The sequence below is a fragment of the Panthera pardus genome, unplaced genomic scaffold, assembly GCF_024362965.1.
Source record: "Panthera pardus isolate Hobbes unplaced genomic scaffold, ASM2436296v1 HiC_scaffold_16, whole genome shotgun sequence".
NCBI classification, from domain to species: domain Eukaryota; kingdom Metazoa; phylum Chordata; class Mammalia; order Carnivora; family Felidae; genus Panthera; species Panthera pardus.
The window spans coordinates 81,703,287-81,722,239 of NW_026526721.1; the positions used below are offsets into that span (position 1 = coordinate 81,703,287).

At 37.4% G+C, this 18,953-nt stretch overlaps 1 protein-coding gene across 4 annotated transcripts in view; it reads right to left on the reverse strand.

The window, feature by feature from the left end:
- Positions 1-18,953, reverse strand: part of VPS8 (VPS8 subunit of CORVET complex) — a 250,605-nt gene that overhangs the window by 195,476 nt on the left and 36,176 nt on the right. For all 4 annotated transcript variants that reach the window (XR_008422497.1, XR_008422498.1, XM_019463393.2 and 1 more), the window contains exons 8-15: positions 18,062-18,186; positions 17,405-17,491; positions 14,801-14,868; positions 13,397-13,550; positions 13,240-13,299; positions 11,856-11,963; positions 8,170-8,250; positions 4,560-4,730 (exon numbers count right to left, since the gene is read on the reverse strand). Coding sequence is in view for 2 of the 4 variants with exons in the window: in XM_019463393.2 (XP_019318938.2) it covers positions 4,560-4,730; positions 8,170-8,250; positions 11,856-11,963; positions 13,240-13,299; positions 13,397-13,550; positions 14,801-14,868; positions 17,405-17,491; positions 18,062-18,186 (854 nt within the window). In the remaining 2 variants the exon portion in view is untranslated. The remainder of the gene's footprint in view (positions 1-4,559; positions 4,731-8,169; positions 8,251-11,855; positions 11,964-13,239; positions 13,300-13,396; positions 13,551-14,800; positions 14,869-17,404; positions 17,492-18,061; positions 18,187-18,953) is intronic.

The following is an 18,953-nucleotide window of genomic DNA, read 5'->3' on the forward strand; positions in this document are numbered from 1 at the left end:
CCATTTTTTGGCTATTATGAATAATGCTGCCATGAACATTTGCGAACAAGTGTTTCTGTGGACATATTTTCACTTCTCCTAGGTATATACCTAGGAGAATTGCTCAAATGAATCCTTATGAATATGTTTAACATTTTGAGGAACTGCCACAATGTTTTCCACAGCAGCTGTACCATTTCCCACCAGCAGCATATAACAGTCCCATTTTTTCCTTATCTTCACCAATACTTATGACTGTCGATGTTTTTAGTTACAGCCGGCCTAGTGGGTATGAAGTGAATATCTCATTGCGTTTTGATATGCATTTCCTTAATGATTAACAACGCAGAACATGTTGGCTATGCTTATTGACCATCCATATATCTTTGGAGATTGCTCAAATTGTTTCTGATGAGGAATCTGCTTTCATACTTACTGTTGCTCTTCTGCATTTAATGTGCCTTTCTTCTCTAGCTGCTTTAATATTTTTCTCTTTAACTACTTATTTTGAACAATCTATATACGGTTTTATTTTACTTGTGCTTGGGTTTGCTGAGCTTCTTTTTTTTTAATTTTATTTTTTTAATTTACATCTAAGTTAGTTAGCATATAGTGCAACAATGATTTCAGGAGTAGATTCCTTAATGCCCCTTACCCATTTAGCCCAACCCCCACTCCCACAACCCCTCCAGCAACCCTCTGTTTGTTCTCCATATTTGAGAGTCTCTTATGTTTTGGTCCCCCTCCCAGTTTTTATATTTTTGCTTCCCTTCCTTATGGTTCATCTGTTTTCGTATCTTAAAATCCTCATATGAGTGAAGTCATATATTTGTCTTTCTCTGACTAATTTCGCTTAGCATAATATCCCCCAGTTCCATCCACGTAGTTGCAAATGGCAAGATTTCATTCTTTTTGATTGCTGAGTAATACTCCATTGTATATATATACCACATCTTCTTTATCCATTCATCCATCAATGTACATTTGGGCTCTTTCCATACTTTGGCTATTGTTGACAGTGTTGCTATAAACATGGGGGGGGGGGGTGCATGTGTCCCTTCGAAACAGCACACCTGTATCCCGTGGATAAATGCCTAGTAGTGCAATTGCTGGGTCGTAGGGTTGTTCTAGTTTCAATTTTTTGAGGAACCTCCACAGTGCTTTCCAGAATGGCTGCACCAGTTTGCATTCCCACCAACAATGCAAAAGAGATCCTTTCTCCACATCCTCACCAACATCTGTCATTGCCTGAGTTGTTAATGTTAGCCATTCTGACAGGTGTAAGGTGGTATCTCATTGTGGTTTTGATTTGTATTTCCCTGATGATGAGTGATGTTGAGCATTTTTTCATGTGTCAGTTGGCCATCTGTATGTCTATTGATGTCTTTTGCCCATTTCTTCACTGGATTATTTGTTTTTTGGGTGTTGAGTTTGATAAGTTCTTTATAGATTTTGGATACTAACCCTTTATCTGATATGCTGTTTGCAAATATCTTCTCCCATTCCGTCGGTTGCCTTTTAGTTTTGCTGATTGTTTCCTTCACTGTGCAGAAGCTTTTTATTTTGATGAGGTCCCAATAGTTCATTTTTGCTTTTGTTTCCCTTGCCTCCGGAGAGGTGTTGAGTCAGAAGTTGCTGCAGCCAAGGTCAAAGAGGTTTTTGCCTGCTTTCTCCTCTAGGATTTTGATGGCTTCCTGTCTTACATTGAGGTCTTTCATCCATTTTGAGTTTATTTTTGTATGTGGTGTAAGAAAGTGGCCCAGGTTCATTCTTCTGCATGTCGCTATCCAGTTTTCCCAGCACCACTTGCTGAAGAGACACTGTCTTTATTCTATTGGATATTCTTTCCTGCTTTGTCAAAGATTAGTTGACCATACGTTTGTGGGTCCATTTCTGGGTTCTCTATTCTGTTCCATTGATCTGAGTGTCTGTTCTTGTGCCAGTACCATACTGTCTTGATGATTACAGCTTTGTAATACAGCTTGAAGTCCAGGGTTCGCTGAGCTTCTTGAAAATTTGTGTTTATAGTTTTGGAAAGTTTTTGATCATTCCTTCTTCCATTTTCTTCCTCTTTTTTTTTTTTAAACATTTTTATTTATTTTTGAGAGACAGAGAGAGACAGAGTACAAGTGGGGGAGGAACAGAGACAGAAGGAGACACAGAATCTGAAGCAGGCTCCAGGCTCTGAGCTGTCAGCACAGAGCCCAACATGGGGCTCAAACCCACAAACCACAAGATCATGACCTGAGCTGAAATATGATGCTTAACCGACTGAGCTAATCAGGTGCCCCTCTTCTCCTTTTCTTCAGAGATTCCAACTGCTCATATGTTAGCCTACTCAATGTGTCTCACAGGTCACAAATATTTTTTTAAATTATTTTTTCTGTGTTTCATTTTGGATAAATTCTATTGCTCTATCTTCATGTTCACTAATGTTCCTATAAGGTCTACTCTCTAACATTAATCTCATCCAGGGCATTTTTCATTTCAAGCACTGTAATTTTTATCTCTAGAAGTTAGATTTGTACTTTTCTAAATATCCTTCATGTCACTACTTAACTTTTTGGATATATGGGCTATAGTTATAATAACTGTATGTCCTTGTCTGCTAATTCTAACATCTGTTTCCAGTCTAAGTCAGTTTTGATTGATTTGTCTCCTCACTCTAAATTGTGTTTCTCTTCTTCTTTACATGCCTAGTAATCTCTGACTGAATGGCAGACACTGTGAATTTTATCTTGTTGGGTTCTGGACATTTCTGTTTTCCTATTGATATTCCTGTGCTTTTGGGGGGCACCTGGGTGTCTCAGTTGGTTGAGTGTCCTACTCTTGATTTTGGCTCAGATCACGATCTTTTGGCTTGTGAGATGGAGCCCAGTGTCAGTCTCTGCGCCAACCGAGCAGAGCCTACTTGGGATTCTCTCTGCCCCCTCCATGCTCACACTCACTCTCCCTCTCAAAATAAATAAATAAAACATTACAAAAAAAATATTCTTGTGCTTTGTTTTGTGAGGTAGTTAAGTTACGTGGAAACAGTTTGATTCTTTCTGGTCTTGCTTTTAAGATCTGTAGTAGGGACCAGAGCAGTGTTTATTCTGGTCCTAATTATTACCCACTACCGAACCAAGATATAACCTGAGTATTCTACCCAATGCCCTATAAATCATGAAGCTTTCCATTCTGGCTGGTATAAACAAGCCAGTGCGAGCACTGGATACAGTTCCTTCCAAACCTATCACATAGTTCTTGGAGTTCCCTCATATGTATCTGTTGATCAACTGTCTGCTGAACACCCAAAGGGAACCACAGGTATGGTGCTGTCTGTCCTCTCCAGTACACTGTCCTACACTGTCCTGTAAACTCAACCCACCTTAGTCTTCCACAGTCTCAGTTTATAGAGTCCTTCGGACTCCAAGTGGGTCCCTCACCCCTGAGCTACAGCTAGAAACTCTCTCTAGGCTAGAAGCTAGGATAATAACAGGGCTCATGCCATTTGTTTCCCATTTTGTCAGAGATTGCTGGCCTTCACTACCTGGTAGCCAGTATCTTGAAAAGTTTTTTTCTTTCTTTCTTTCTTCTATATGGGAGAGTTAATCAGTGCCCACTAATCCATCTTGGCCAAAAGTACAAGTTCAAAGTCAAACACCATTTTTAATAACCATTCTAACACAAGAAAATACGTAAGTGTGGGATAATAATTAGTCTTTAGTGAACTCTACTGCATTACCATTTCTTAGTCTGGATTTTCTTGGTTTCTAAATTCTGAGGATGGAAGACCCTTTCACATATTTTTTAAACGCTGAAGTCCTAATATCTCAGCGAGATGTGACCAATGGCTGCATATCACACAGTAGATGCTCATTAAATATGAACATCATTACTTTTTTCTTCCAAGAAATTAACCAGGAAAGCCTCTAAATTTCCTGCTTAGAAATTATTGCTTTTGGAAACAAGAGATCACAATTCAAAGAAATTTAACTGCAAACTGCATGTGTAAAACTGCCTTTAGCAAAAGGCTATCATTGTGGTTGCTTAAAATACAGTAAAATTAACACTAAGATCATACTTGTGTCTTCCTTCTCTCTCGACTCCTACATTTCATATACCTGTTTCTAAAGAAACTTCTTTCCTCCTCTCAGAGCCATCTTTACCTTTTAGTTCCCACAGCCACCACATCTGCTAAAGCCTTTACCAATCACCCAAATATTTCCAAAGCCTCACAGGCTATTTGTCTCCAGTCATTCAGCCCTTAAATCTATCAGGCTTATTGCCACCATATTAAACTTCCTAAAATATTCTGCTTTTATAATTTCTTTCTCATAAATTTTCAATTTCATTTTATTATTTTAGTATAAAAGTTAAAATTCTTTGGTATTATATTAGTCACATTTTTTTAATAGAAGACAACAGGAATTACTGTTTTAGTTCACATCCCTGAAGACTCATAAACACACCCATATCCACTTCAATCTAGTAGCTTTTAAAGAAACACCTAACTAACTCCTCAGTTCCTATTTCTAAAACAAACAACAAAATACCAAGTTTATCAAAGCAGTACTAAGATAATGGATTGCCCTTACCAGTGCCTGGCTAACATTTCCTCCGGTGGCTAGGGATTTGAAATGGCTGCTGTTATAGACCAACTGAACTTCTGAGATCTCCACTGTTTCCAATTCCTCTTGAGTCTGCCGGTCGATCACATGCAACTTCTCCACACTGTCCAAGAGCACAACTGTACGTGAGTTTATCCACTGCAAATCAAGCACACCACAAAACAAACGTGAGGCCCATCCCACATCATTCAAGACAAAAAGGAAGCCTGGCCACTCAGGTTAAATTACGTTGAGGATTTTATCCATTCAGTAACTTGATAACAAACAATCACAGCAAGAACTACTCTGGTGACAGTAGTGGCTACACTGTAGTGGGTGACAGTGCACAACACAGTATTGAGTCTGACAGTGTTAAAATGACTCCTAGTATTTAAAAAAGGTAACTAAGAGCTTTAACAGATATATTACAGGATATGTTAGTTTCAGTACAATTATAAGGTACACTGGCACAAACGACTTAAGGAAAATGACAAAATATGCATTTCTTGTGTTTCTGATATTAATTTTTAAAAAGGGCAAACAAACCTCCTAAACCTGGGTGGTCAAATGATTGTTAGCGTTTATATATGTTTTAAAACAGAAGCTGTTTAAAACATGTATTTCCTTTAAAACCTCCCTACCAATTATGGGAGAGTCCTTTGCTTTTCTATTTCTCTATGTTCCAAATTTTCTTTAATAAGTACTATTATAATTTTAGAATAACTTAATAATAATATTAAAAATCTTCTGAAGGATGCCATTTTGATAAATTTCTTGGGTTTTATATAAGATTTCTTATTTTCAAAATGATTTTTTTTTTTAAATTTCAATCCTTCCCCAGGAAATAAATGGAGTTTTAAAAGCTGCTCAACTAGAATTCTAAATAAGCCAGAATAGAGTGCTTCTCCTACACTCTCTCTGGCATTCATGTTGTTTTATTTATATGACCTATTCCATGTCATCAGAGATTATCTGCATAATGCCATATAAAAAAAACCAAGTTAAAGTGGATACATTTTAACATGCTGAAAATGCATTCTGTCACCGTATAGTGGCTACTGTAAGGGAAGGGTGTTTCTCTGTTTTGGTTTTCCCCCCAAAAATTCTCTCTCACAGAACAGGGAGTTTGATACTCAAGACTTTACAAAGACCACTTACAAGGTGCTCTCTTCATTATTTTAAAAAACAAAGTATCATTTAGGAAAGACACATTATTAGCCTTATACAACCTTAGTGCTAGTTTTTTTTTTTTTTTTTTACAGGGAGAAAAATCTAACGGTCATACATTTTACAGAGAGATCATCAGTTTTGAAAAATATTTATCATCCTATTTTTTTTAAGGAGGGTATACATCTGTTCTTTATTTACCATTCCACTTATCAGTCAGAACCAGTGTTGCTATCTTCTTTGTTTGGATTTTTATAAAGATAGGCTCCTTTCACAAATACAAGCAAGATCATCATCTAGGTAATTCAAGTCAAAAATTACTTAGGTATCTTCACAGAATACAGGAAAAAAAGAATACCTGAATCCAGATTACCACTTATCTGTAAAATATCTTATTTGAATTTTTACAGACAGGTTTGGAACTCTTTGCAGCATCAAATATGAAAACAAATCACAGTAATAATTAATAGATTTGGCTAAGTTTTAGCCATGTTCACAATTCTGTTTTTTAAAATAAACTTTTTATTTTTACTACAGTTTTAGATTTACAGAAAAATTGAGGACAGTGCAGAGATTTCTCTTACGGTCCCGCACACAGTTTCCCCTACTATTAATTTCTTGTATCAGTACAGTTGCCAAAATCAATATTGATACATAGTTTTAACTGAGATCCATACTTCATTCAGAGTCACTTCATTTTTATCTAATGTCCCTTTTCTGTCTCAGGCTCTCATTCAGGGAACTGCATTACATTTAGTTGTCACGTCTTCTTAGGCTCCTCTTGGCTATGACAGTTTTTTTTTTTTTTTATACTTCCCTTGTTTTCGATAACTTTAACAGTTTTGTTTTGTTTTGTTTTAGAGAGAGAGAGAGCACACAAACAGGGGAGAGGAGCAGAGGGAGAGAGAGAAACAATCTCAAGCAGGCTCCACACTCTGTGGAGCGGATGTGGGGCTCGATCCCACAACCCTGGGATCATAATCTGAGCCAAAATCAAGAGTTGGATGCTCAACCGAGCCACCCAGGTGCCCCAACTTTAACAGTTTTAAAGAGCACTGGTCAGGTATTTTTTAGAATGTAATTCATTCAGGATTTGTCTAGTGCTTTTCTCATGAGTAGACTCGAGCTATATAGGTTTTTGGAAAGAAGACCATAGAAATAAAGTGTCATTTTAATCACATCATATTAGATGCTTTCACAGGTCACCTGGTTAAAACAGAGAGAATGACAAAGAGTGTCAGCAGGCTTAGCAATTATTTCGAAGATTAGACCCTCACGACTGCAACTGCTGACATTGTTGTAAACAAGCCTTTTAATGGTAACTTGTAAAGCAATGCAGTTAGTGTCGCATCATGGGTAAGCCACAGGACAAATGAAAACACCTACTGCCTTCCTATTCAGAGAATGGCTACTTGTGGTCGAGGGAAAATTTTCCAGGGACAGAATTACACGCAGATTTTAGAAGTGCCATATCTCAAATATCTTAAACAGAAGTAATGATGAAGAATTCTAGGAAACTGTTAGATAATTCAACAGGGGCTCTGGTGATGAAAAAGACACTGATTTCTTACATTCATGAGAAGAACTTGAACAAAATTACTTTATGAAATGAGTACGGAAAAAAGTATTATTTCTAAATTTATAGTCTATATGTGAGATGAAAAGCCAATGTGCAACTAATAAACTGTATATTATAAAGAAAAGATCATTTCATCTATATCCTAAAAAGTTACATATCATCAAGTTAGGGGAGTAACTCTTTTTAGCCATTTTATTAGAAAAATGAGGCACTGTCTCTTATCTAAGGTTGCCTATATTCATGCATATATAGAATATTTCACTGGATATTGATATGCCAAAAGGATTAATGATAGAAACCTAGAAATATTATAATTACACTACTTACAAAATGGACACACCATTTGAAAAAGAAAAGATAAAATTTGATACAAAAAAGACATACTCTCTTTTTTTAAACCAACAAGTTGCTCAGGAAGGACTGAGAGGTATCGTATAGAGAAAATTCTGCTAAGCTTTTAGCCACGAAAAAAGAATTACATAAACTCCTGAACCAATTAGGACAAGCCCAAAAGTACAAAAGTGTGTTTACCAAGAAAGCCAGGCAATGATCTTTAAGAAATCCACCCAAATTCTTCTGAACACCCCTTTGAACTAATCAGGACATCAGAGAAAACTTTTCCTAATCCTGTCGGTGTTCAACAGGACATAAGGCTGAAAGGCAATTAAAAATATGATGGCATCACACCAAACTCAGACTCCATTCAGTATAAACAGAACTTCACTTCTGTCCATATTTTACATAATCCTAAAGGTCATGGTTCATGACAGAAATCCTGGTAGCTCAAATACACCACGGACTCAAAACAATGACATGAAATGAATGGGGCACATCAATGTGAATAATACTCACAGTGAAGTTGATGAGGTCATAGTAGAGGTGAAGATGCTTTTGCTTAGTAACATGTATTGCTCCAGACTCATCTCTCTTCACCTGATGATGAAATAAAAACACCTAAACACCAGCTGCTTTTTGAGGGACTTGTTTTTAGGTACTTAATTATACTCCACCTAGAAAATGATTTCCATTCACATTATGGATAAGCCCAGAAGTACTGGCAACTACAGAAACTATTACGCAAATGAAAAAAAACATTCACACCATGATCTGTAGTGAAATCCAAGGCATATGTGACAGTGGTCTAGTTGTCAGTACTTCATGTATTTTCACTCTACTATAATTCAGAACAAACTAACTTCATCCCATCAGTGACTGTACTTAGCTAGAGTTAAGCATAAAATGGGATTGACAACATGGTGTGATAGTCAAACAGGTCATTAAAAAAAAAAAAACAAGAAGGAGGCTGTGACAAAACTAGACTTTTCTGAAGTATGCTATTACAGCTGAAATAGACCCAAAATTTCCCAAGAGAAGCTCAAGTGTCAATATTTTATTTACGTATGTGTACATACAGTCTCTAATCTTTAATCATCCTTATAATTTGCTTTCTCTACTTCTACTCCAAGGTGACAGAGCACTGAAAAAGAGACACAGTAGTAATCCAACCCTCCTGAAATGCATGACATCCCATCCAACCTGGGTTCTCTTACACTCTCCCATAGTAGTGTTGTAGATGTCTTCCTTTCCCTTTAAGCCCCAATGTCTCTTTGCTCCAATCACTTACAGTGTTGACCTCTCCAGACACCTTAACAACTGAGACCTCTTAATGCAGGCCCTTCATGTTCTCTCATCTTTGGTTCACTAAGTCACTTCCCCTGTAAGAAATGATACTCTAGCAGAAGGAGAATGTGTTTCAGCTCCACTATTATAGCTGTGTGACCAAGGGCCAATCACTTACTCTTTCTCAGTTTCCTCCTTTGAAAAATGAAAATAAGCACCAAATTGTTCCCTATTTGGCATATGCTGACAGTGTTTCACAAACAAACAAAAAATAATGCCAACGTTACCTATTCTCCTAAGATTCACTGGAGCCCTTGCTAAAGAAAATCCCTTCATTTCTATACACTCTAAATTCCACCCCCTCCATCACTGTTTAATATTACCCCTCCCTTGCTGGCATATTCATTCACACTCCCTTTAAAGGTCCCTTTTCCTTTTGCTATCCAACATGTTTCTGACTTTTCTATCTTCAAATTAAAAAACAAAAGCAAAAAGCCTTTCCTTGATTTGTTTCTTACAGACATTTAATCATTGTCTTTCCTCTTTTGGCTAAATGCAATGATTATGTGAATTTGTTCTCCTACACACCCATTTCTTTAACAAGGCTCTACACTGTGGCTTCCACAGTGATATTGATATTGATATTCATCCCATTGATATTCAGTCCTCTGAAAAGTTTCTAATCAAGAACATTTGCATATCCAGTGGTCTTATCTTCAGTCTTCCCCCTTGATCTTTATTTAATAATGCTATTACCCTGAAACTGACATGGTCCAGAAACCTTTCCTGTCTCCTGTGTGACACCATACCATCTTACTTCCCCTTCTACCTCTGGGTGCCTTTATTGGTGCCTTTATTCTTTCTTGACTTTTGTTTTTTTTTCCTTTCCCTTGTGAGTGCCCACCAAGGTTATGTATGCTCTGGCTTTTGATCTTCACAGCTTCAACTACATCTCTATTCTGAAATTCTCACTTGCACTGCAGACCTGGATTGCCATCTGCCCGGAGGACATTCCCTGAGAGAACACTTAAGAATCACACCTTCACTTCTATCTCAATACATTCAAATCCTCTGTAACCCTAACCTTTCAAATAGTTCATGCTTCTAAAATGCAAAGTCAGAATCACAATGTTTCATTCATGTCCTTCAGTTTCCAGATGCAGTAGGATAAGAAGCTTCATCTTTCCTTTAAAATGTCATCCCTAACTCTCACTGCAACCAAGCATCCTTGTCTAAAAACCTCACACCTGCTTTGACACAAGAACAAAACGCTCCATTTCCCTGCTACCACCTATAATCTATTCTTTCTCCTACTTCTACATTGATCTTCCTAAAATACCACTTTAATCACATCTTTATCTCTTTAATTACCTAAGAACCTGTGACAACTCCTCGTTACCAATCTAGGCCAATTATGTAAACTAGATCAGGGGGTCACCAAACTTTTTCTGTAAAAGGCCACGTAATAAATATTCTAGGTTCTGTGGACTACACAGTCCTGTAACAACTGCTCATTCCTGCCACTGTAGTGTGAAAGCTGCCACAAATAATACATAATCAAATGGGCATGACTGTGTTCCAATAAAACTTTATTTAAAAAACAGTTGGCCAGATTTGGTACACAGGCTTTTGTTTGCCACACCGAATAAAAATCTACACCATATATTCAACTTTATTTTCCACAGGTTTCTCACTCTCATTAAACATTTATTAAGCATCGACTACATATAGGCACTGTCCGCATTGCTGGAATCCTTAGACTTACGGAGCTTTCACTCTAATGATGAAGAAAAATATTAGACATGTAATTTTAAAAGTGCTGAATATTACCAAAGGAGAACACAGAAGGTCTTATGGGTGTATGTAGCAGGGAACAGTTCAGGAAGTCAGGGAAGACAATGTTAATCATTATTTAGGTAGGATAAAGCAGAAGAGAGCACAGAGCTTCCCTGGCAGAGGTGAGAGCATATGCAAAGACACCAAGGCTAGCACCTGGTTAGAAAGCTCTGCCAGAGCCACAGCTAAAAGAAATGTCAGTGGTTTAGGCTAGGGAAGCAGCCATGGGGGAGTAAAAAAAAAAAAGGGGGGGGGGATAAATTCAGGAGATGTTGGAGACAGAGTCAAAAGGAAGCAGTGAAGAAGCAGAAATGAAAGGAGAAAGGGAAGTGAAAGGCAACCCCTGGGTTTCTAGCTGGAGAAACTAGGTGAACAGTTGTGTCCTTGCTTTACTGAGCTAGGAAACCCAAGAAGAGATTATGCAGACATTCTTACCTCTGTAACTTCAGTTCACCTTACTTCTCCCAATATGCATACCCACCCCTCCTGTGATATTGGCCATATATCCTTCATAGAGTCTTACAGGGCCTACCCAGTCCATACAAATCTCTCCATACTCTGAACTTACATCAACTTTTAGTTCTCATCACATAGCTGAATCCTTAAACATAGTGGTCTCCCTAGTAGTAATGAGCATACTGGTTTTGTCTCTCCAACAATACTTGAAGTTATGTGAAAGAAGAAATGTTTGAGACTTCCTTCAACTGTGTCTATGTCCATCAGTGTAGAGAGCACAGAACGTGACCAATGATACCTGTTGTCTAATAAATACAGCATATGTAGATAGGTAAGCCTTTAATAGACACATGAACATTTATATATTTATACATACACATAAACCATTATTTGTTGGTCAAAGGAGTTGGAACTGAGGAATACACCATGAAGGGGCACGGAGCTGAGGTGATCAGTTGTTTTCCATGTTAGTCACTAAAGCCCTAAATTAAAATAAATGATCACTCTCTCTCCAAAGAATTATAATAGCATATTTCTTTGACACAATCAATATTAAATCACTGGTAAATCGGGAAAAAATATTATGATAAAAGACTTAACAAATCTAGTATCATATCAGGATTTACCAACAGAAAATGAACAACATCTCCTCTGCAGAAGGCAAGCATGGGATTCACGTAATTATGCACTGCCACAAAGTGCCAGGCCAGCAACGGAACACTGGAAGGATCCATCTAAGTGAAGAGAAGGCCAAAAAAAAACAAAAAAACAACAAACCATCACAGTTAACAGACAGCAAGAAAAAGAGAAAATTAATTAAAAACAGCATCTGACTACCGTTCCTTGATAAAACATCTCCCAATTTCTCATTACAATTCCAGTGAAGCAGGAACTGACTGGGAGGTGTCATGAGGGTACTTTCTGGGTTGATGCTAATCTTGACAGAGGTTTGGGCTACAAAAGTATATACATTTGTTAAAGTTCAGCAAATGTATATTCAAGATGTATGCATTTCATTGCAAGTAAATTCTACACCAAAGGAGAAACAAATATTCAACTCTAGCTAAACATTATAATGCATGTTGCATATTTAGGCAAAAGAGTGTTTACTTCTGCAATTTAGTTGGAAATACATTTAAAATAAGTGATGGGTGGACAGAGTGATGGCTAAATATATAATAAAGTAAGCTATTAATAACAGAATTTAGATAGTAGGTATACAGGTGTTCAATGTAAAATTCTGTTTCTTTTTTTGAAAATGTTAATATTGGTAAAAACGATAAAAGACATATAGGAAGATGCAAACACATACCACCATGATAAACCTCACTTAGCCAGGGAAGCTTAGGTTTCTTAGGTTTAAGAAATGTTAATGACAATCTAAGCTAGCTGCACCATCTGAAAGAGCAGATCTGCTTCCCCAGGGACCCAGAGATACACAAGAGTACCAACAAACAAACAGAAGAGTGATCTCCCTCAGTATCGGCACTGCGTTTGCAATTAGTCTTGGCTCTGTACCATCGTTCTCCATCTCATCCTATCAATACCTCTCCTCACATACACACTGGAAGATCACAAATTCTGAAAACAACCAAGCAGGAAAAGAAAAGGAAACTGGGGTATGCATAATCGATTCTGGGAAGTATCATCCCCCAAAGTAAAATACTAGGCAGAAGCCAAAAAAAGCACAAGTAGTAGCAATTTATGCTAGATCTTATGATGGGGTGTTCTCTATCTGTAGTTCAGTAGCAAAGCAGCAGCTGTTTATGAGAGAACAACTTAAAACAATAAAGGTAGAAAATTAAAAGTCTCATGATCCCAGAACACCGCTCTAGTCACCAGTTTATGCTGCTTTGGTCACATGAAGGTTAAGTCCAGACAAATGATCTTTGGAGCAGTGACTTCCATTCTACCTCATTTTCTAACAAACTCACAGAATTCACCACATACAAGTCATTTTCCCCCTCCTGGATTGGTCTTTTTGCTAATAAGATGGAGAGGTTTACTCACCCGTCCATAGGGAAAAGTCATCCACACTTTCAAGGATGGTTTCAATCCAATAACCAGTATCTTTAGAAGAAAAATGTATTTTTAATGTTTATAATTTTCTATTTTGGGTATTCAAAGCCTCTAAAAGTTATGAGTTTCACCTTCTAAATACACTGACCTTTGTTAACGATGCCATGGCCAATAAGGAAAACTGTGTGATGGGATGATCTTTCAACTCGGGCTTAGAATGAAGAGGCTCAATACAGCAGACTTCACCCTTGGAACCACTGAACAGACACCTAGATTCACACGTTCTCACTCCCATCACTCTCCTGCAAATGTAACCAAAACATTCAGAATTGATTTAGTAATGAGATTCAAGACACTACCATCTCAAGCATGGACTATTACAGTAGCCTCCTAACTCCTATTCTTGCCTCCAACAATCTAACTCCGTTAAGACATCAACACAATCTCTGTAATGTAGAAGTCAGATTTATCACTCTTCTCCTAAAAACAGCCCAATGCCTGGCCACTGTACATAAAATAAAATCCAAACTCTTTACAATTTTTTAAAAGTTCCTGTATGATCTGGCTCCTACCTTCACTGCTCTCCCACTACTGCCAAAGTCACGCTCCAGCCACAACTGCCTTCTTCCCATTGTTCTAGCAAGCCAAATTTGTGCTTGCTTCAAGCCTTTGTGCTCGAACATCCCTCTGCCTAGAACACTTCTTTGCATTTGTTGACCAGATTATCATTCAGGTCTTTGCTCAAGTGTCACCTTCCTGAATTATCTTCAGGTGCACTCCAGCAAGCTGACTGGTCTTACTCTCTTCACAGCACTCATAACTATCTGAACTTACCTCATTTATGTGTTCATTTATTGTCTGTATCCCTACCCCAGCCCCAACTAGAAAGTAAGTTCTATCAGAGGAGCAACCTTGTCTGGTTCACAGCTGCAAGTCTGGTGCCTAGAACAATGTCCACCCATAGGAGATGCTCAACAAATATTAGCAGAATTAACAGTACTTTGTAAGCAATTACCTTGTGCTTAGCAGTGTTAGAAAGTATAAGAAATATAAGAAACATAATCCTTACTCTGAAAACTTATGGAAACACAGTACACATTGAATTTTATGTTCTACTTATTTTTTAAAACTCTGCCTTATAATTATTCTCCCATGTATCCAAACAGTCTGTACTCTTAAAGAGAAATAGGGCAATTGGAAGGTAATAAAAACCTTTCTACACCTGTCTGTTAGGGTTATAATCACCTAGACCTGAAGCCTAAACCAAAATTAGTGACATACTCCAGAATTATGGTTCCTAAGCCTGACAGCTCATATGAATTCCTTGGGGAAGAGTTCAGCATCCCAACTCAGACCTACTGAGATAGAATTTTGGGACACCAGGCCTGGAGCTCCAAATGTTCTATATGCCTCCCAGGTCACGATAATATACAGACATAACCTATTTTCAATCACATGGGTTTTCCAGACCTCTTCATGTTTAACTTCAAGTCATTAAACCAGAGTTAGTCTCTTGATTTCATTTCTCAACAAATGTCCATTAGTCTCTTACTTAAATGTCAATTCAAAAACAGAGCCTCCGCTGTCATTGCAAATTGCAAGAGTTGGATCATCTGTAAACTAAACAGAGAAGAAATTAATTTCTTACAGATTTTTCAACAACCAGTCAAGTATCAAAAAGGTAAGGGAAAAAATTTTCACATTTTAAAAATCTAAAAACAAACATATTCAATAGCATTTGAAATCACCTAAACTTGATTTAGCTCATCGTCCTAAATATTCAGAATAAAAATGACTCACTATCTTCAAAAAACTGAGGCTTTAAAAAAGTAAAACCACCTTCGATTAGGATAAAAGAAAAATAAAAACTATGACTCATATAAGCCCTAAAGTTTTCCACTTGGTTTCTTAATGTTAACTTTTTCTAACATGCTATTAAACTGAATAGGATACACTGGATACATTTGCAGTTGTCTAGTTTCCAAGAACAAAGACACAGTGAAAGATATTTGCTATCTTTGGGAAATAAATTTGAATATGTCTTCTATATAACTGAAGAATTAACCCATTTAAAATAGTTGAACTTTTTATGTAACTCTACCAAAAATGTGCTTCCACCTGATCTTTGACAGGGTATACCTCAGTTATTATTACCTACTCTGGAAAACCCAAAATAACGAATAATGTTCACAATGACAGACTTAAGGGCTTATGAGGTATGGTAAATATGAATGCTGTGTGATACAAAAGTGAGTAACCTGAGTCATTTATAGTGACTAGTCTCCCTAACCCCATAGGTTGGTAAGCCATCCCAAAGCGCATGTCTTCATCCTCTTAGTCAGGGACAGTTGAGGTACCGGAGGCTACTGTAAAATTATTTTTCCTCAACCCCACACACAACCATAACAAAGAAGACCCACACCTGTGCTCTCAACTCTCCTAGCTGAGCAACTGCCAGAGTGGGAGGTATATACCTGGAATGTAGGAAAAGCAGTTGAACTTGCAGTTTTATTAGTCTTCTACTTATATGTATGTGTTTTGTAATGTACTTAAATATTAGTACAGTAGTACATTCATAATATTTCTTTAAAAAAAAAAAATATATATATATATATATATATATATATAAAGGATGTAATCCCAAATTGTTATTGATGGTACACAGGGTTAAGTTTGGAGAACAATGAGTAAGAGTACTAAAGCACACATGGCCGTTGTCAATCCAAGACCCAGGAAGTATTCAACCACATACATCACTCGCTACTTCTTACTGCAATGTCCAATCTCAAGCAAAACAATGGCTACTACTTCTATGCTTTTAAGTTTATTTTGAGAGACGGGGGTGGGGAGAACACGTGTGCACCCACGTGTGTGAATGGGACAGGGAAAGAGACAGAGGGAGAGAAAGAATCCCAAGCAGGCTCCATGTTGTCAGCACAGAGCCTGATGTGGGACTCAATCTTACAAATTGTGAGATCATGACCTGAGCTGAAATCAAGAGTTGGACGCTCAACCAACTGAGCCACCCAGGTACCCCTGACTTCTATGCTTTTCACCTCGGCTGTATTCCTCTCTTTCCTGTCAGCCTTTATCTCTTCTGTTTCCTATTGTTTCTCTCAAGGATTTTGCTTTTTGCTGTAAATGGACTATCCTTTTACAAACACCACCAATTAGTTATTCCTTCAAGCAAACATTTATTGAGCAGCTACCATGCATAACACAAAAATAAATGAGAAACAGATTCTAGTTTCAAAAATCTTCATCTATTAAAGGATGTAAGACATAAAAACAAACAACTATAACATTTTAGAAGTTGGCACATACCATAGGAAAGGAGGTCAAGAAAAATTGCCATGATGTTCAGAAAGAGGAGAAATTCTACTTTTACTGGTCTGGTTGTTTTCGTTGTTACTAAATGCTTCAATGCTGCTCTGTCACAAAAGACTTTTATGTAACTACCCTAGATGCAGACACATAAACTCCAGATGCTTACAGACTTTAAAAAGCATATGTATGGATAAGAGAGGTCTGCTCAGCTAAGCAACCAAATGTGTACATGATTAAAATCTAGAAGATCTGATTTTAGACTTCCCTAGTTACAGTCCTTTACCTTTTATGCTTCTGAACATGGGCTTGACAGCATACAAAATCCAAAGTTCACATTGTATTTATAAATGAAATCTGTTACCTAGGTTGGTTTATTTTTTTCAGATTGTAAGGAGAAAGCCAAGATGCAAATCTTAATGCTTTTCCCTTAGAGGCCTGAAAGAAAATAAACCAACAGATGCATTTTTAAACATAACACGAACCTTGGTTCTTTCACAGTTGGTGCCTTGAACCTCGGGTAATTCTCAACCAAGTGTCACAGAGCAACGCTGGTGGGTAAAAAGACCTTTTTAAATCTCCCCATGAGTTTTCAGCAGGGTAATGCCTGTCTACTGACAACCTGTGGTCCAGGATCACATCAATGTTCTCTTTCTGCTACTCATCTATACAACAGGCTAGCCCATCTTCAGTTCTAACCTGGAAAACATCCCATTGGGCTAGTAAAAAAAAACTTCATTTTCAAGGATTCTGTTTATAAAGAAATGTGCTTAAAGATGCATTCAAAAGCATAATAACTCAAATGATCAGACAAAGTAAGCAAAGATATTACCTTAATATGCAATATTGCTGTTCCTGGAGGATGAGCATCTGTTATTGATCTTAGAAGTTTTCCACTGGCCAAATCCCACATCGTGATCTACAAGACAACTAAATGCTTCAAAAACCAATTTATTGCTCTTTTTTGGACTTAAGTATCCTGCCTTCTGGCTGAAATAATCCATCCCTGGTCTATAAACATGCAGGCAAAGAACTATGAAGTTGAAACATAATTGAAGATTGCAGATCCATTAAAGCACAGGGCCTTTGTTCTGTCTTCATCTTCCCTTCATCCTGCCCAACCTACTTTTCCCTTCAGATTTCAAATATTGCTCTTATACTGAGACAAGTAAAAAACTTCTTTAATGAGTCAATCTCTTTAGCAATGGTAAACCTTAAAGGAAAGGCTTACTGCCAAACTAACTAGTGATGTAGAAGTCAGAAGATGAGAAAGGCCAAACCTTACTGCTAGTTTCATAAGTAGAAAGCAATACCCAAAGAGCTATCCAGTAACACAGCAATGAGAAGACAGAAAGCAGAATATAGTATATTTAAAAAGCAGCAACAACTATCTACACTACTCTAAGGGAGTAAATTTTGGTGTCACAGCCAGGTTGGTTTATAAAAGCTATTTACTTGTAAATATGGATAAAATAAAGTTCACGTTTACCTGTCCCTTAGCAAAGCCACAGAGAAGTCTTGAGCAGTCGTTGTTGATACTGAGGGCAGAGATGGCTCCATACTGACCTCCAACGCTAGTGCTCCCCAGACAGAGTCGCAAAGCTTGATTCTGATCTAAAAAACAACATATAAAATCAGGTGAAAGAAATGGAAGAGTGAAAAAAGTATAGTATTAGCTTGTTTTTAAAGACTTGGGAGGTAGCAACAATCACAAGAACCATATGATGAAGCTACATTCATTTTAATGTATTTGCTGAGTGTCTACCAGACGCTGGGCATTGAGTTACACACTAAGAATGAAGAAAAGGGGAGCCTGGATGGCTCAGTCGGTTAAGCATCCGACTTCGGCTCAGGTCATGATCTCGCAGTTTGTGAGTTCGAGCCCCATGTTGGGCTCTGTGCTGACAGCTCAGAGCCTGGAGCCTGCTTCAGATTCTGTGTCTCTCCATCTCTTGGCCCCTCCCCTGTTCATGCTCTGTGCCTATTTGTCTCTCAATAATAAATAAACGTTAAAACAATTTTAAAAAGAAGAAAAAACCAGTTATCTACAAATAAGCATAATGTAGAACATGCTAACAATAAGTGAAAAAATCCATAAGTATCTGTAGGTCTTTGAACAAACCAACTCTTTCATCTGTCTCATTCTACAATTGTATTTCCTGCTGTTTTCAGGATGCGAGGTTACAGAGAATACCATCTTTTAAAGTAGCTCTAAAATTTCAAATATCAAAATTTATTAATTTGGAATTTGGCTGAAATTTACATTTATATTATCCATGAAGAAAAGGTTTCCTAGGGAAATTAACAATGCAAAGAAAATTACAGGGTAAACATTTAAACTACTTATTTTTCAAGCACCAACATTTGATATGCTAAAAGCA